Source organism: Torulaspora globosa, chromosome 5, assembly GCF_014133895.1.
Source record: "Torulaspora globosa chromosome 5, complete sequence".
Lineage (NCBI taxonomy): Eukaryota > Fungi > Ascomycota > Saccharomycetes > Saccharomycetales > Saccharomycetaceae > Torulaspora > Torulaspora globosa.
In genome coordinates, this window is record NC_050731.1 from 125,636 (window position 1) to 142,218 (window position 16,583).

The 16,583-nt window shown below is 47.8% G+C and overlaps 9 protein-coding genes across 9 annotated transcripts; 5 read left to right on the forward strand and 4 right to left on the reverse strand.

Moving 5' to 3' along the window:
* Positions 1-16: 16 nt before the first annotated feature.
* Positions 17-574, reverse strand: GEP4 (phosphatidylglycerophosphatase; the record flags this gene model as incomplete). The annotated part of the gene is made up of 1 exon (XM_037283934.1): positions 17-574. One exon carries the CDS (start codon positions 572-574, stop codon positions 17-19), a length of 558 nt encoding a protein of 185 aa, XP_037139830.1.
* Positions 575-817: 243 nt separating this feature from the next.
* On the reverse strand, positions 818-1,786 carry BIG1 (Big1p; the record flags this gene model as incomplete). The annotated part of the gene is made up of 1 exon (XM_037283935.1): positions 818-1,786. The coding sequence occupies one exon, from the start codon at positions 1,784-1,786 to the stop codon at positions 818-820; it is 969 nt and encodes a 322-aa protein (XP_037139831.1).
* A 270-nt stretch (positions 1,787-2,056) lies between these two features.
* Positions 2,057-4,189, reverse strand: ATP22 (Atp22p; the record flags this gene model as incomplete). Its single annotated transcript, XM_037283936.1, has 1 exon — positions 2,057-4,189. One exon carries the CDS (start codon positions 4,187-4,189, stop codon positions 2,057-2,059), a length of 2,133 nt encoding a protein of 710 aa, XP_037139832.1.
* Positions 4,190-4,530: 341 nt separating this feature from the next.
* Positions 4,531-7,527, forward strand: KIC1 (putative serine/threonine protein kinase KIC1; the record flags this gene model as incomplete). Its single annotated transcript, XM_037283937.1, has 1 exon — positions 4,531-7,527. The coding sequence occupies one exon, from the start codon at positions 4,531-4,533 to the stop codon at positions 7,525-7,527; it is 2,997 nt and encodes a 998-aa protein (XP_037139833.1).
* A 1,253-nt stretch (positions 7,528-8,780) lies between these two features.
* Positions 8,781-11,255, forward strand: SBE22 (Sbe22p; the record flags this gene model as incomplete). Its single annotated transcript, XM_037283938.1, has 1 exon — positions 8,781-11,255. The coding sequence occupies one exon, from the start codon at positions 8,781-8,783 to the stop codon at positions 11,253-11,255; it is 2,475 nt and encodes an 824-aa protein (XP_037139834.1).
* Positions 11,256-11,405: 150 nt separating this feature from the next.
* YPQ2 (Ypq2p) lies at positions 11,406-12,314 on the forward strand (the record flags this gene model as incomplete). The annotated part of the gene is made up of 1 exon (XM_037283939.1): positions 11,406-12,314. One exon carries the CDS (start codon positions 11,406-11,408, stop codon positions 12,312-12,314), a length of 909 nt encoding a protein of 302 aa, XP_037139835.1.
* Positions 12,315-12,494: 180 nt separating this feature from the next.
* On the forward strand, positions 12,495-13,484 carry GRE3 (trifunctional aldehyde reductase/xylose reductase/glucose 1-dehydrogenase (NADP(+)); the record flags this gene model as incomplete). The annotated part of the gene is made up of 1 exon (XM_037283940.1): positions 12,495-13,484. One exon carries the CDS (start codon positions 12,495-12,497, stop codon positions 13,482-13,484), a length of 990 nt encoding a protein of 329 aa, XP_037139836.1.
* Positions 13,485-13,580: 96 nt separating this feature from the next.
* YPT35 (Ypt35p) lies at positions 13,581-14,063 on the forward strand (the record flags this gene model as incomplete). Its single annotated transcript, XM_037283941.1, has 1 exon — positions 13,581-14,063. The coding sequence occupies one exon, from the start codon at positions 13,581-13,583 to the stop codon at positions 14,061-14,063; it is 483 nt and encodes a 160-aa protein (XP_037139837.1).
* A 734-nt stretch (positions 14,064-14,797) lies between these two features.
* On the reverse strand, positions 14,798-15,529 carry HG536_0E00740 (integrase catalytic domain-containing protein; the record flags this gene model as incomplete). Its single annotated transcript, XM_037283942.1, has 1 exon — positions 14,798-15,529. The coding sequence occupies one exon, from the start codon at positions 15,527-15,529 to the stop codon at positions 14,798-14,800; it is 732 nt and encodes a 243-aa protein (XP_037139838.1).
* Between the last annotated feature and the right edge of the window lie 1,054 nt (positions 15,530-16,583).

Consider the following 16,583-nt stretch of genomic DNA (forward strand, 5'->3'; position numbering starts at 1 on the left):
CGACGCACATTTTGTATTATATTTTTAAATAGTTGTACAAGGTTTTTTCAAATCTGGAGATTGAACTCGTTGACTTTCTAACACCGTCTTGGACCCAAACTCCATAAGCCCCCATTTGGTTTGCCATCATGATGTCTGTAAACAGTCTGTCACCTACCACCGCGATCTCAGAGGGATTGCTGACAACACCGTTCTTGGTAAAGTACTGTATCACTTCATCTCTGCATCCGGGTTTCTTGGTTGCGTGCCTCAGAACAGGTACTCCAGTTATAGCCTCCAATTTTTCTGCCTCCTTATAGCCTTTATCGTCGTTTGAGCCAGCAGTATTGCTAACAATGAGAAGCCTCTTGCCAGGGTACTGTCTTTTCAGCTGTTCCCACTTCTCCCGATACGCGGGCCACACTTTATTATCTTCGGGATACGCAAAACAATTATCCTTATCCAACACAACAGCCTTGATGCTGGCATTGATAGGCACTGGCAAGTCATTAAACGTCGCTATCCAAATATGCGGCATACAAAGCCTTGGATTCCATATTAACCGGAAAAAGTTCAACGTACCACTGGCATTCATCAAGCTCTCACACCACTTAGCAGCAGAACACTACGGCATCGACTCATCACCTATCTCCTATCAAGGTTATGCTCATTCTAGCCAATTTTCTGCCTAGACTAGCGATCTTGGATTAACCTTGCACATTACCCTACTCGAACCAGTTATAAGCTACAATGGCCTTGGTAGAAGCTGGTAGTAGAGCAGGGTTCTGTGGATCCCAAGCTGCCAGAGTTCCGATATGCTCTATGCCTTAAGCACCTTTTAGTTTTCGATCTCGCGATCTCCCGATAACTTCTTCGCTTTGCTTGCGGGGGCTTCTTGGTTGGCATTCTTCGTAGACTCGTCGCCCTGTTGCGGCTCGCTGACCTTGCTGGTAGCTTTCCCTTGACGAGTATCTGGCTTACCCGTTTGTTCTGTCCTGGACTTGACCAAAAGCTGTATCAAAAGGAAACCAATGAGCGAGGTTACGATGAGCCTGATCAAGTCGTAGTTCTTTGAGATAAATTCGCTGTCGAATGCCGTCATATAACGTAGCTGAGGCTCTGAGAACTTGGGGCGTGGCTCGTTGAAGTGACGGGGCATCTTTAGATCGTGGTCGTTCTTTTCTATTTCTTGCCTCTTGGCAGGGTCGAGCAGCACTTCAGGGAAGATTGGACGCGCTGGAACTGCTAAGCTTCGCTCAGGGGCCTCGCTCGGACCCACTGCAGTGAGTATGACCGTGTGGGCTGGCGACGGGATCTGGGCTAGGATTGTCCTCAGCGACTTATCGAAGTCTATGATTGCCTGGCGGCGAAGATCTTGATCTTCTGGGAGCATTAGGAAGTCAATGCGCAGAATTCTTCCGGCTGCATCAATGTAGGGCTCATAGCCGTCAGCAGCGTCGCCCTCGATAACCAAGAACCTGTCAATCCTGCACTGGTCGCTTACGTATTCGATCAGTTCGCTAAACGTAGCATTTGAAGGAGTGTCAACCCTATCGAAGCTTACTGCTGTCGAGGCAGAATGAATATATCGTTGGAGACTCGTGAATTCTTTCTTATACTCTGAAAAGTCATCAATCGTGATTCCTGGGAGATTGATGAAGACGTAGGCATCTGAATTGCAATAGGCGAGCAGTTGCCTCGAGATTGCGGAAAACCTCTCGAGGGAAAGGCTCACATCGGTGGTATCCTCCTCGCCATAGTGGACGATTCCAGGAGAACTTGTACAGGAGGTTAGTAACGTTGTCATGGACGCAAGTTCGATCGAGAGTTACCATACAGCTTATGGGAAAAGAGAATAGCGGGCACATCAGTTTGCTGAACCAAAGCATATACCAGATTATTTAGTAAAATATGAAGTATAAGCAATGGTAGCATCTCAAACAGCCTTTGACTCTGTGAGTCAACGGTAGCTTTAAGAGGTTAATGCTTTAGCGAGTCCTTGTATGTGCTGGATCCGTCTACTATGATCCTAAAGACGTCAGTAATTCATCAAGAGCTCCAGGCTATGACCTAAAATCTATATAGGAGAGCTGTTGGCCTTTGGCCCTCGCAGTTCTTCCACTAAATTGATAGCCCTGAGGAGTGAATCCTCGCCTCTTGCGGAAATGGCGTTCGGGTCATCAAGCTCGTTGCTCTCCCCCAGGAATAATGCATCTTCATTGGAGTCCAGCGTCCGTTGATCTATTCTATGCAATAGAGACATGTCGAAATTTTTTGGATATTCCCACCCATTTGCGGTGATAGCCTTGATAAGAACGAAGTGATCCACTTCAAAACCAGCATGAAGGATCTTTCTATACCATAAGTAAGCCTCCGTCACGTTTCCTAGCTTCAGGTATCTTAGAACCATTGCAGTGCAAAAGCGGAACTGCAATGGTACCCTATTGAGTTGCATGAGATGGAGTAGGTGGGACAGATCTGATTGCGTCAAGTCGTAGTTCTTGTAGACGACGTATGAGAACGGACATGACTTGGTTGTGCATCTGACGCTCGAAGCAAATTTCTGAGAGTAAAAATCCTTGAGGACTTCAAAAGCCAGCTTCGAATTATTCAGTTCCAGGCGAATGTGATAGAGAAAGACTGAAAGGATACCTGTATCATGCTTTGCCGTTGGAAACCTATGATCCTCTAGAGCTTTCTTATACGATGAGTATAGCTCCAAAATAATGCCTTGATACATTTCGTGCCCCATTGTTCTGGCGCATGTCGAGAGCAGAACTCTGTACAGTTCCGTTAAAATCGGTATCGAAGGAGTCCCCTCGATCTGCAACGAACGGGGAAATATTTTTTCCTGAACTTTGGTTTCTGCTTCTAGCATTCGCTGAGATAGCTTCGCTGAGTTCTCGTGGAAAATAGCTCCCCATAAACCTAGATCATTTAGCAATGCCGCAGTCTGCTTAATGTTGAATGCTGAAAGAATATATTCACAGCTTAATTTGGGATCGTTAAAAGACCTCAGTGAGCTCACAAGCTCCCCTACAACCCGCGTACTGAACTTCGGATCTCTTCTCCGAATCACCCGCTGGATTACTCGGATAAAATGAAAAACCTGCTCTTGTAAACCCTTCTGTCTGAGTAGCTTCAAGATGAAATGGAAAGATGGGTTTAGATATTCCTGCATGAACCTGGCGTCTTTTAGTAAGCGGGCTTTGCGCATGTACTGCAAACTGATCTCAAATGTCTGTAAGAACATCTCGACGTTTCCCGTTTGCGAAAGGTAAAACAACAGCGTGTTACTAAATCGAATAAAAAGCGTTTTTTTCGACTTTGTATCCGGACGATCTCCATCTTCCTTCAGCGATTCCATCTTCTGTAACAAAGAAGATAGATACAATTTAATAAATCTAAAGTCCTTGCCGCTGAGGACTTTATTGACAAGCTTGTTCATCGCGTAAAAGCTATGGAGCTTGCCAAACTTTTGTTGAAAAGTGCCTTGATGCGCCTTATCATGAAAGAAGATCTCGAAAGTAGCTAGTTGCATCTCTAGTTCTGACCCTTGCATCAGTCTCTTGGAAAAGTTCCACACGTACGGGCAGGAAGAAAGGAGCACGTCGTTTTTGATCAGGAAGTAGAGGTGATTAAACGACTCATCTCTGGGCAAGTTTTCCCAAAACCACTGGTGCACATCGGTAGGTATCAAATAACCTGCTTTCTCACTAGCTTTCGGGAACAGATCGTGTTGAAACGAGATAATCCGATAAAGTTTTTGCTTCTTCTGGTCATTGGACAGGCCTCTATCGCCAATTGTCGATCTCAAAGCATTGACAAAAGAGTAATATTGCTTCCACCCCAACCTACGGAACATCGACATTTTGAACAAGCTGGGATCAGCCACAACTCTCAACAAGCTAGTGAACACCGTGTTATAGGACATGCCAAACTTTCGTTGAAGCTTGTTTCTCACTCTTCGCATCTCATGCCCGTTGGCTATTGAATCGATCATTCCTCCCAACTTCAAAAGTGGTATTGGCCTTTCCCCAGAAAGATCTCGGGTAGTCACTTGATTAACGAGCTGATAGATCTCATCTATGTTGGAAGCCGCTTTTTGCACATCTTTCTCGTTCGTTGGTACAGCAGACGTTGCTGTGCTTTTCCACCTTAAACGCCCCGCCAACTGCGAATTGCCGAACCGTCGACAAGCCCATAGCATAGCAATTTCTACAGATCCAGAAAGGACATCAGAGGGTCCTTTGAAGGTTTCCGAGAGCGTTACTTGTCCTTCATAGTAAGTATAGTCGACTGCTAATAGAGAAGATCAACGCCATCATCTTGCACGGACGGAGCTCTTCAAGAGAAATTGAATAACTAGCCCAGTTTGACGCATTTAGCCCAAAGAAGGCTCCAATTCAGCGATTTACGAGCGGTCTATTACGATTCCATACCAGGTCCTGCTGCATAGTCTCCAGAGGAGTTCTTTTTGAGCGTGAAAGCTGACCTGGGTTTGCTTCCGGACGCTTTATCAAGAACAAGGACAACTGCAAGTTATCTAGAATGAAGAAATCGATCGGTGGCGACAGTGGCAATGAGATACCTGCCAAGATGGATCAGGATATTGGATCACTATTTAAGAGAAGTGAGATAATCGGACGCGGAAAGTTTGGAGTGGTGTACAAGGGATACCATGTTAGAACTAAGCAGGTTTACGCGATTAAAGTACTCAATCTGGACTCAGACGAAGATGAAGTCGAAGACGTCCAGAGGGAGATTCAATTTCTTGCGTCGATGAAGCAAGTTCCCAACATCACACATTACTACGGATCATATCTCAAGGATACTAGTTTATGGATCATTATCGAGTATTGCGCAGGTGGCTCCTTGCGTACGCTTCTGCGACCCGGGAAGATCGATGAGAAGTACATCGGCGTGATCATGCGGGAGCTCTTGATGGCGCTGAAATATATTCACAAGGACAACGTTATTCACCGTGACATAAAGGCGGCCAATGTGCTGATAACGAATGATGGGCAAGTGAAACTTTGCGATTTTGGGGTGGCAGCTCAGCTTAATCAGACGCGTTCCAGAAGACAGACTATGGCAGGCACGCCGTACTGGATGGCGCCTGAAGTGATAATGGAGGGTGTGTACTACGATACGAAGGTTGATATCTGGTCATTGGGTATCACGGCTTATGAGATTGCCACAGGAAACCCACCATATTGCGAGGTCGAGGCACTTCGGGCAATGCAACTCATTACGAAATCGAAGCCTCCGAGGCTGGAGGGTAGAAACTATTCGGCGTTGCTCAAAGAATTTATCGCTTTATGTCTCGATGAAGATCCCAAGGCAAGACTGTCAGCCGAGGAGCTGCTAAAGACAAAGTTCATTAAGACTCATAAGGCAACTTCCTCTGCATTGCTAAAGCAACTAATTTCAAGGTACTTATTGTTCAGGGATAACAAGAAGAAGACACGAGAAAGCGTCTTCTTGGCTGACGAAGATCCAAGAGCCGATCACAAAAAATATTTGCAAAATGACCAGCTGAATGGGAAGACTTCCGAGGACAGTTCAGATTTCGAGGTCGATGTAAAATGGGATTTCGACTCCTTAAGCTCGGCCGACTACATAATAGAAAATGATATTAATCTCGAGGAGATACCAGAAGGCTCCGCTTATGATTGGGCAAGCGCACAAGATCAACACAATTATGCATATCCAGACGAAGATCAATTTTACTGTTATCCCACCAATAATAATAACGGGAAAGTGTATCAGGGCACTACGATGGGTAAAACCCAACCAGGTACCATGCTCTACAATTCAACATTAAACGCGCCGCTATCCCATAATAACACTACGGGCAACTTCCCCACCAGAATGATGAAGAGCGTACGAACAAATCCAACTGTGGGGACAGGATCGCACACTAACTCTGGTGGTGCAAAAAGGTCAGAGATGAAAGTTCCCAAAAAGCTTTCAGAGCTCTTCGAAAAGGTTGAACAGACGAACGAAAATATCCCCGGTGAACCTGAACTGTCAAGAATCAACCGAAATGTATCACATTTGCATATGGGAAGCTTGCCAGAAGATACAGCAGCTCTTCCGGTTAGCGAGCTGCCAGCTGTGCGTCCTCATGTTGGTGCGATCAACAACGGAAATTTTCACAGCCAAAGTACTCCTGTTCTACCGGTCATTCAGACAAAATTCAGCAAAGCTACAAAGGGCCCTCCAACAGCCGTTACCACGGCCCCAACTCCGATAGAAATTGAGATTCCTGAGGAGCTCCCGACAACTACAGCGGCTGGTTCTTCCAATTCAGATGCGCTTGCTGCTTCGCATACCAAGCCAAGATCATCTACTGTTTCAACTCCTGGGCCGACTTCTCACCCAAAGGCGCCAGGTATATCGCGGCGACTCACCGTCGGCACCGCTGTAGCGCCCGTTTCTAGTAATCGAGGAATTGATGAAAAGCCTAAAAAGATGAGCAACTCTCCTAACGATAATGCGGAATCGAATACCTTGTCTTCGAACGTTGCTAACATAGCATCAAGCGGACCCAGCAATAAGCTTCCCTTAAAATCTCCATCTCCCACAAGGTCATATACAAATCTTGGTTCTTCCCCAACGAAAAGGCCTGGAAATTCACCGACTACAGGAACTGCTCAACCGCCAACTATGAAAGCTCTAGGCAATGCTGGTGAAAATAAGGACCCGCTTCTGCAGCCTATTAATACTAACTTGCATATCAGTAACGAAATTCACAACTCTATGGCAGATAAAGAAACAAGCCGGGTCAATAGGGATTTCAAGCGGAACAACCCAAATCTGAAGCTCCAAATGCCGCTTCCGACTAGTGTGGTTCCACACAAACTACTGGATCCGTCTTCATCTGCTGTGGCGGCCACAGGAAGTAATAATGGCCCTGCGGGGGAGAACATCAATCAGTTTGGCTTCAATACAAGCAGTGCATCTAATATCCCGGTCTCAATGACGCCGATAAATGAGAAACATATTGACTGGGGCAAAAAACCTAAGAGAGGACCCAGCATAAGCAATAGGAAGAATTCGCAGAACGCCGATATTTCGATATCGACTTCGACTTCTGGTCCAACGATGAGTGTCAATGGAGCTCAGAGCACAGTGCCGCTGAATACCGGGCCGATGAGTAGTAGCAGCCTGAGCGTGGCGTCTATGTTCCCCAACGGTTCATCAGCAAGCGTGACCGCCTCAGGCCAGCAGTCCTCACAAATCAATGCCTTAGGTGCGACCAATTCGACCAGCAATGCGATTAGTAATACGAATGCGAGCACCGTGTCCGGAAATTTGCATTCTCCTACTGTATTACAGCCACCTCCATCCACGATTAACATGGGAATCTTCCTCGATGTTGACGCTAACATGCCCGATTCTAATAGTTGGGTAGACAAGAAACCTCTAGTACTGCATGAATTAGAAGCGCTGCTAAAGATGTATGAAGAGGGATTGCCAGTAATAGAAAATGCACTTAAGAAACAACTGATTTCTGCAGAAGTCGCACAGGGAGACCACTAGCTTCTAGTTCTATAGAATTATGCATTCAATCACGCTAGTGTATCAACATTTGCGTTTGCGTCTAGGGTATTATAAGAACGGCTCAGCCTGCCATTGCACATTCCGTTGGAGTGCTCAGCTAAGCTTCTAATCAGAGTCAAGCTCGCAAGGTAAGCGCTAAGATTTTGCAGGTCCTATAGAGTATTAGAGTTTTTAGCTGAGCGGCTAAAATACGACAATAAACAAACATTCATTCCGCCATCAACTAGAAACAGCCGATCTTAGAATAGAATTCTGGCGCTGCCATGAACATCTGGAATGCTGTGTAGCCGTGGATATCTACGAACTTGATGCATTGCTGCTACATTTGGTGTGGTTGGTATACAAGTCTGACGTCCCCAACTTCCACCGGGGAGATACTCAAAGAATGGCTAAGACAGAGTCCGATACTCGCCAAAGTCCTGGTTTACCTGGCGGATTTCTTCGAGGAAAGAGCGGGCGATTAAATTCCACTTCCTGTTGCTGTATGTTGCCCGACGCCCAGACCTGAGGGAACTCGCTGGGGAAGACCAAGAGAGAGGCTGGCAGTGGGATTACCAACTCGAAAGACAGTTTATCTTAGCATCGTTGTGAATGGCGGATCTGAGATCTCGCCATCTACCTTTGCGTATCATCTGCGAGGCCCCAGACGGCGGATATGCTAAAACTCTGCGAGGCCTTTACGACCACAAATTCAACTGACTATATGCCGTCGGGCAACATCTTCTGAGCTTTCTCTAAATCCATTTGGCACAAGATGTGGATAGTTCCGGGCTAATCCAAGATAAAAGCTGAGATCTGCACTACAAGACTAGCTGCAAGACTGGCGGGAATAGAGGATCGACAGATACTCATTGAATATCCATTTCAGAGGAGCGAAAACACATCCGAAGCCCAGCTTTGGATCTCCGTCATAGCTCCATGGCGATTTCACTTCGACTCGTGCGACGTGCAGACAATAGAAAGTGAGAAAGTCGAGAGCCAAAACGCTGAGAACATCCCAAACAGCTCAAGTTCTAGCTTGATTCAGCAATTCAGGGAAGGGCAGTTGAAGTATCAGCACATTGATAAGCCGTGGATCATTGACTACTGGTCAAAACACATAGAAGGCATACTTGGCAGATCGGAAAACGCGTCCATTCCTTCTTCCACTCGCTTCCAGCACGCTTTGGCTAGTCATCGTGCACATCCATCTGGCGATACATTGTGCTTTCAGTCCTTTTTAACTCTCAAGGATGAGTATCAACACTAAAAGGCTCGGCACATTGAAGGAGGAAGAGTCAGCAGGCGGTAGTCTAACCAGCCACATGTTGAATCATGTGTCGCAAGACTGTGAGCACAATGCCAAGCAAGAAACCTTGAAAGGAGGTCGCATAGGTTCACCGTACGTCAGCGGAGCCAACGGTGGCTCAGCATTACCGAAATCGAGATGTGCAAGTATTTCGAGCAATAGTGTCAGTACTAATAGCAAGACGGTTGGACTGGGGATTGCTAGACGACCCAGCGATAACCTGTTATTAAATATGACTGCCTTGGAAGACGACATCAAAAAGCTAGACGAAGAAGCAGTGGCTTTGAGTACTAATTTTGGGCTGCCGCCACCGAGGAAGAACTTCGCGGCAAAAGCTGAGAAAAATGACCGACCCATCTCAAACGATTCGATCGCTACTAGAACCACTGAGCTTTTTTCATCTGCCACATCAGATGTCAATTCGGGAAGTTCATCTGTTGAGAACGAAAATGACACTGAAAGCAAGGAATGCAGAGATGAGTTAAACGACAGCAGGAGCTCTACGGATAACGAGTCGGATTCTGAAACCTGCTCCGTGGAGAACTTATCACTAAGCACTCATTGTAACGAAACAATTCGCTCTGGCACAAAGGGGCACCCCGATGCAGTCCAAAGAACTAGATATTTCTTCAACAACGGAAGCAAGGCAACGTCACAGATCTCCCTGGCTGGAAGTACTAGCACAATAACCTCGCCAGTAGAGACCGCAAATGATGGTGCGTTGCAACGGCATTCATTACCGGCTGCATCGCCGCTTTACTTCCAGGTAAACAGCACATCGGCTATCTTACCCAGCAAAGGACGGTTGACACCGTCACAAAGGTACCGACTACGGAAAGCTCAAAATGAAACTGCTTTGAGGAAATCGATCAGAAGGAAGGAAAAGTTTTACGAAGAACAGGACAGAAGCTCGGAATTACGGGATGACTTAGAGAACATACTAATTTGGAATATTCCAGTAGCATCGACTTCAACCAATTCATTTTTAACCTCGTCGAAAGAGAATCGGAGATCTCGTAATATGCCCTCGGACAGCAGTCTTTCGAGGACCAAGAACTCAGATGATCACTTTGCAGCTCATCGATTACCATACCTTGATTACCACGAGATGCCGACTTCACCCATACCGGGTGTTAATAATACCACGGATTTCCAATACATGCAGCAAGCCACCCAAAATCTATCGTCGGTTTATCTTCATTCATCCGACAGACTTTCACAAAGTAAACTTTGCGAGCGTACCGCGTCGGCAGATTTCTTACCAATTGAGTTTAAAGCAGCGAGCGATCTTGGGTTGGAAGATCTCAAGCTTGTTTCTGAGGATAAACTGGAGGTAACCAGTCATTCTAGACCTAGTTGGTTACCACCGAAGGATCCTCAAGAGAGAAAATTACATGAAGAACAGATTTCCAAGAGTACGAGTATGGCGTCAATAGAACAATTAGACAGGAACAAGGAATCGCAAGAAAAGGCCATCAGAGATGAGACTAATAGACAGAAGTATGTTCTCTTACTGGCGAGGGACATTACGCGGAATTCTTCCCTGCGGGACCTCAAGAAGCTCATATGGGAAACAGCGTTTAGCGATGAGACTCGAAATCAGGCTTATAATGACGTTTTACAGAGTAATGCCAGAACCATCACTGGCGAATTTTTGGAGCCATTCGAGGACATGATGAGGCTGCTGAACGAGATGGATTTCCCAAAAGGTAAAGAAGCTGAAATCGAACAGCTAATAAAGGTTGGGGTTCGCTGCAAGATTGCAGGTAAAGATGGAGTTCCAAAAGAGTTGGCACTGATGCTCAAGCTAAAATCGATCTCGCAGCAAGGTCTGCAGTGTGGCGACGAGCTCTTGTTCCATCATTTCCTATCGAGCAAGTCCTTTAGCTCGCTGGAGCAAGTATGGGATGCTGTCAACCTGGTTCAAATGACATGCTTTAACGATCATTGCAAAGAGAAGTTCAATTCAAGGATATTGAACTCGCGCGGTATTGTCGCCCATTATCTCCTGCGAGGCGACGACTTCAAGGACGAGTTTAACGCATCTTGTTTGAACTCTTCCACCTGGTGGAACCTGATGGAGAGAGTCGACCACGCACTTTTCATGTGGATCATCGATATCATCGTAGTGGCCAACAGTCAGTGTTTCAAGAAAGTTCCGGTAAGCAAGCAAAACACCAAAGACAAAGGCTGGGAGGACTACCGGGCCAAGCACGTAGTGGTTAACTACAAGATCCTACTGTCGCTTGTTCTCAACGTCCTTCTGAACTACCATTTCGGCTTTAACGATCTCAAGAGTCTGTCGAGCCTTGATGACTCAAATTTTTGCATACCGATGCCTATGGATCATCTCCTAGACACCGACAGCGTGAACCAAATATTCGTTCGCAAGTGGCTTCACTACTTCAAGAAATTCTAACGCATCCAACGACTTGTAGCACCAATTCCTTCATTATGTACCATTCTTCAATATGTATGCATAGAAACTATTTCGAGCTTCGGACGAGGAAGGTCAGTTATCGAAGAACTCATCTCAGATAGAGGAAACCAAGACGATAGACGTCGAGCCATGTCCTGTGAACGTTCGATATGGCCGATAGTCTCTGATATCAATGGCTCGATCTCGTTTTTCTGTTCCTTCATTTCGCTGTTCCCCCAGATCCTCGAGACGTTTCGGGACAAGACCGTTGAGGGTCTATCGCCATACTTCCTTCTGGCATGGGTTGCTGGTGATATCACTACGCTAAGTGGTGCCATCCTAACCGACCAACTGATGTTCCAAGTTGCGATGGCGCTGTATTTTTTGCTTAATGACCTGTTCATCTGCGGACAATACTACTACTATGGGATCCTCTATCGAAACGCTCTGGCGACCACAGGCCACGAATCAAAGCCTCATGTCGCTCTTACGCCCTCCGAGACCCATACAGGACCGACAGGCTCCGGATCTAGGAAGGGCTCCGCGATTGCAAGAGCGCTGGCTGTAGCCAGCGCTGTTGGCACCAGCGAAGCGTTCCCGATCAAAGCCGCGCTGAGCTCGCTAGTTCACCGGGATCTGAGCCACGACGATCCCCCAGTGCCCGTTCCAGGCAACAGCTCCACGAGCAGCCTGGGGAGGGCCCTGGCCTGGACGGGCGCTGTCTGCTACGTCGGCGCCCGCATTCCGCAGCTGTGGAAGAACTACAAGAGGAAGTCTACCGACGGCATATCGCCGTTCCTGTTTGGCACGACGCTGCTGAGCAACGTGACGTACAATCTGAACGTCTTGACGAGCTGCGGGTTCATCGGCAGTTCCGACCGCAGAGCGTTCGTGCTGAACGCTCTGCCGTTCCTACTAGGTGCCTCTGTTACGATCCTGTTCGATCTCGTCTACTTCTATCAGCATTACGTGCTGTACGCCGAGGACATGAACCTCAGGGCCCTCGAGCGTGAGCAGCTCCGCTCGAGCGCCGAGGCGAGCCCACTGCTGCACGAATAGAGTCCCCAGCGAGCACTCCTGCTGCTTGCTGGCTGATTCGGTGAAATCGCACTCTTTTATGCGCAACTTCTTGGTTGTGCGAGCTATGACGTATGCCAAGACCGAAATTATATAAAGGCAGTACATTGGCCAGATATTAACCAGTAATTCCTAGCAACAGAGCAATACTCGTGAGTAGAAATGTCTAGAACAGTAGCATTGAACAACGGCATGAAGATGCCCCTTGTCGGGCTGGGATGCTGGAAGATCCCCAACGAGGTGTGTGCTTCGCAAGTGTACGAAGCCATCAAGATCGGGTACAGACTGTTTGACGGCGCTCAGGACTACGGCAACGAGAAGGAGGTTGGCGAGGGCATCAGGAAGGCGATTCAGGAGGGACTGGTCAAACGTGAGGAGTTGTTTGTTGTGTCGAAGCTGTGGAACAGCTTCCACCACCCACGGAACGTGAAGAAGGCGTTGCAGAGGACGTTGGACGACATGCAGCTGGACTACCTGGATCTGTTCTACATCCACTTTCCCATTGCCCAGGCGTTTGTTCCCTTCGAGGAGAAGTATCCACCGGGGCTGTACACTGGGGCCCAGGACGAGAAGGAGGGCGTGATGTCGCAGGAGAGCGTCCCGATCATCGACACGTACCGGGCCCTGGAGGCGCTGGTCGACGAGGGGCTGATCAGGTCGATCGGGATCTCCAACTTCTCGGCAGCGCTGGTGATGGACCTGCTGCGTGGCTGCAGGATCAGGCCCGTGGCGCTGCAGATCGAGCACCACCCGTACTTGACGCAGGAAAGGCTCGTGAGCTACGTGAAGCAGCAGGGCATCCAGATCGTCGCCTACTCGTCGTTCGGCCCGCAGTCGTTCCTCGAGATGGACTCCGAGCTGGCCAGGTCGACGCCTCCGCTGTTCGAGAACCACACCGTGGTCGACATCGCGGCCAACCACGGCCCAGAGGTGTCGCCCTCGCAGGTGTTGCTGAGATGGGCCACCCAGAGGGACATCGCCGTGATCCCCAAGTCCTCCAAGCAAGAAAGGCTCGCCCAGAATCTCAAGATCGACGAGATGCTGACGCTGAGCGACCAAGAGCTCGCACAGGTCTCGTCGCTGAACAAGAACATCAGATTCAACGATCCATACACCTGGTCCAGCAGGACCCCGTTCCCAATCTTCGACTAGCGCTGTATACCTTATAACAAATGTCTTCATACGGTCTTCACCAGAGAGCTCATCGCTGCACTGCAGCACAACCACAGCATCAGCATCGCCCTAGAGATGAATGTGCTGGCGCCAGAGCCGATCACGCTGGCGGACGACGAGTCCGCCAGCAGTCTCGGGCCCACCGCAGCGCTCAACGTGCTGCGGGCCCACGTAACCGATTGCACCGTCGTGAGCGGTGAAAACGGCTCCAAGTTCGCCGTCTGGAAGGTCACCCTCGAGCTGCAGCGCCCGGACGCTCCCGCCGACGGCCATCCCAGCGTCGCCATCTACAAGAGATACTCTGAGTTCCGCCGCTTCCGCGACCAGCTGGCTCGACGCTGCCCGGCCAGCGACCTGCCCCAGCTGCCCCCCAGGGTCAGCTGGTACCAGTCCTGGCGCTACCAGGACGTCAACCTCGACCGGGCGTGGTTGGCCCGTCGCAGACAGGGCCTTGACTACTTCCTCAACAAGATCCTACTCGACCAGACGCTGGTCGCCGCGAACAGAGAGCTCATCGTCCGCTTCCTCGAGCCGCAGCCGGCTGCCAATGGCCTCTGAATCGTCTGCCAGCTCGCTTTGAGCTCTGCTCAGGTCGGTATTACTTCTGTTACTTAGTCGTTAGATCGGGGTATCTTGCAGTAACTCAGAGGTGAGTTAGCAAGACAAAGAATGGATCTATTATTACTTACTTCTGTTAACCCTAAGACTAAGTACTGATGAATTGCCACTTGGATCTAACCTAGCTGGCCTCCCAGTTATATGCTTCAATGCCGTCATTCGATTAACCTATTCGGATTCCACAGATCGGCTTATCCACAATCGTCTCATAGTTGTTAGATAGATGATCATCAGACGTCAGTCTGTGATTCTCTTGATTGGTTGATTCACTTTGTTATCGTACTCCTCATGACTTCTCATCCTTTGCTAGGCTCGAGCTACATCAGCTCAGCTGCTGCTTGTATCAGATCTAGATACAAAATTTTCTCCCCTCTCGGGATCCCCTTGAGATTCGTAGAGTTGTCTGAAGTTGGCAACACCGATTTACGTATTTTGTCAGGGGCCTCGGTGAACTCCTTTTCGGAGTATTCGACAGTTATTGTCGGGTCTACGTCCCGCATACGGCATGAGTAAACATGATGCGTAGTATCAATTCCAAACAGTGCTATGACCTCATTGGCTCTCTGAATACGTTCAAATGAGGTCCGTGGCTTCTCTTTGGCGTAGGCATCTGCGGCGAATGAACTTTTTTAGGTGTTGGACGTTAATAACTCTATGCGCCTTTTCGTGGGAGTCTAGTCTGATTTCATAAGCGTTGTCATGGATTTTTTTGACGACGTAGAAGGGACCAACGTAAATGGGAAGTACTCATCTCTGTGGACGAGAACGTCATCTCCTCTTTCCAGGATCAGCGGTTTCCGTCCTTTGTTGTTATTAACTTCCATTTCTACCTGAGCAGCTTCCAAGCGTTCCTTCGCTTGTAATGTAATAGCTTTCAAACGTCGAGACATTTCGACGGCTGAAAAGTCTCTTGCATTAAGCTCCTCATCTGTCTTGAGCACCGGTTCGTTAGGAGCGTATCCTAAGTCTATTTCAAACGGTGATGCACCTAAAGTTCTATTTGCAGTTGAGTTGTAGACAAACTCAATTTGCGGCAGATATTTATGCCAATTTTCGATATCTGTTGAATCGTATGCTCTGAGCATTCTATTCAGTGTCTGGATGGTCCTTTCAGTTTGACCATCCGTCTGGGGGTGATTCGGGGTCGACATTGTCGATTTAATCCCCAGCCGTCTCGTGAATTCCTGATATTTGCCTGCAGTGATGCGGATATCTCTATCACTGGTGATAGTTCTCGGGAACCCATGATACGAAAACACATAGCGGAATAACAGGTCTATCAAATGAGATGTGTCGAGGGTTTTTCTTGTTGCAATGAAATGGGCACGTTTAGAAAAACGGTCCACCACAACTAGAATCATGTTCAGGTTATTCGTTGTGGGCGGTAGTCCAGTCACAAAATCCATTGATATGTCAAGCCATCTTCCCTCCACTACGGGTAGCGGGTTCAGCAAGCCGTGCTGGCGTGGTCTAAGGGCTTTTATCAACTGGCATTGGACGCATGTCCGGATATACCGCTCAATGGAATGTTGGAACTTTGGCCAGTAGTATATTGGGGCTAGTTTCCCGATTGTAACTGTAACGCCAAAGTGCCCTCTGAACAGGGTATGATCAATGGTATAGCTTCATGACATCGTTTTGATGGATTGTGGGTACAACGATTCGATCTCGGTAGTAAATTAAACCATTGGATGTTGAGTACTTGCATCGGAAGGTCTCCGAGAGTAAGAATTTCTTCTGGTAACTGTGGAAAGCGGACATATCCTGGGCGCTAACGTTGTGTCTCGTTAATTCTTTCATGTGAATTAGAGCAGCACTACATAGTGGGTCGGATTTATAATCCAATTTCCATTGTTCCAGATTCAGGGAAGCCGGTAGTTCAGATTATACCACGTACACCGCACGGGATATGGCATCTGCAACTACGTTCTTAGGACCAGCGAGATATTCTAGGGTGCAGTCATAGGTGGCTAGGTCATCTAGCCATCATCTAGCCATCTTTGAACCCTCCGGGCTGGCTCGTTTTTATTCTGGAGTGACAGCAGACTGATATGGTCCGTTCTCAAGGTAAATTGTTTATCATGCAACATCTACCTGAACTGGTGTAAGGCTTTAGTAATGCCTAGTAGTTCTAGTTCACCACCAGCGTAGTTCTTCTGAGCACCTTCTAACGATTTGCAAAAATAAAACCCCCCCAAGGAACTTGTTTTTGGCATTAACCTCTTCTAGGACAGCACCAAAGCGATCTTTAGAGGCATCTGTTCTTAATCGGTAAGATGCTTTGCTAACGGAATCAGTGCCGGCGAATTGCAGAGCGCTGCTTTCAGCTTTTCCAATGCTTTGTCTTGTGACTCGGTCCATCGATTTTTGTTACAAATGAACAATTGTATCGGTTGTGCTATTTGGGAGCAATTCGGAATAAATCTTCGATAATAATTAATCATCGTTAAGAAACTCTGG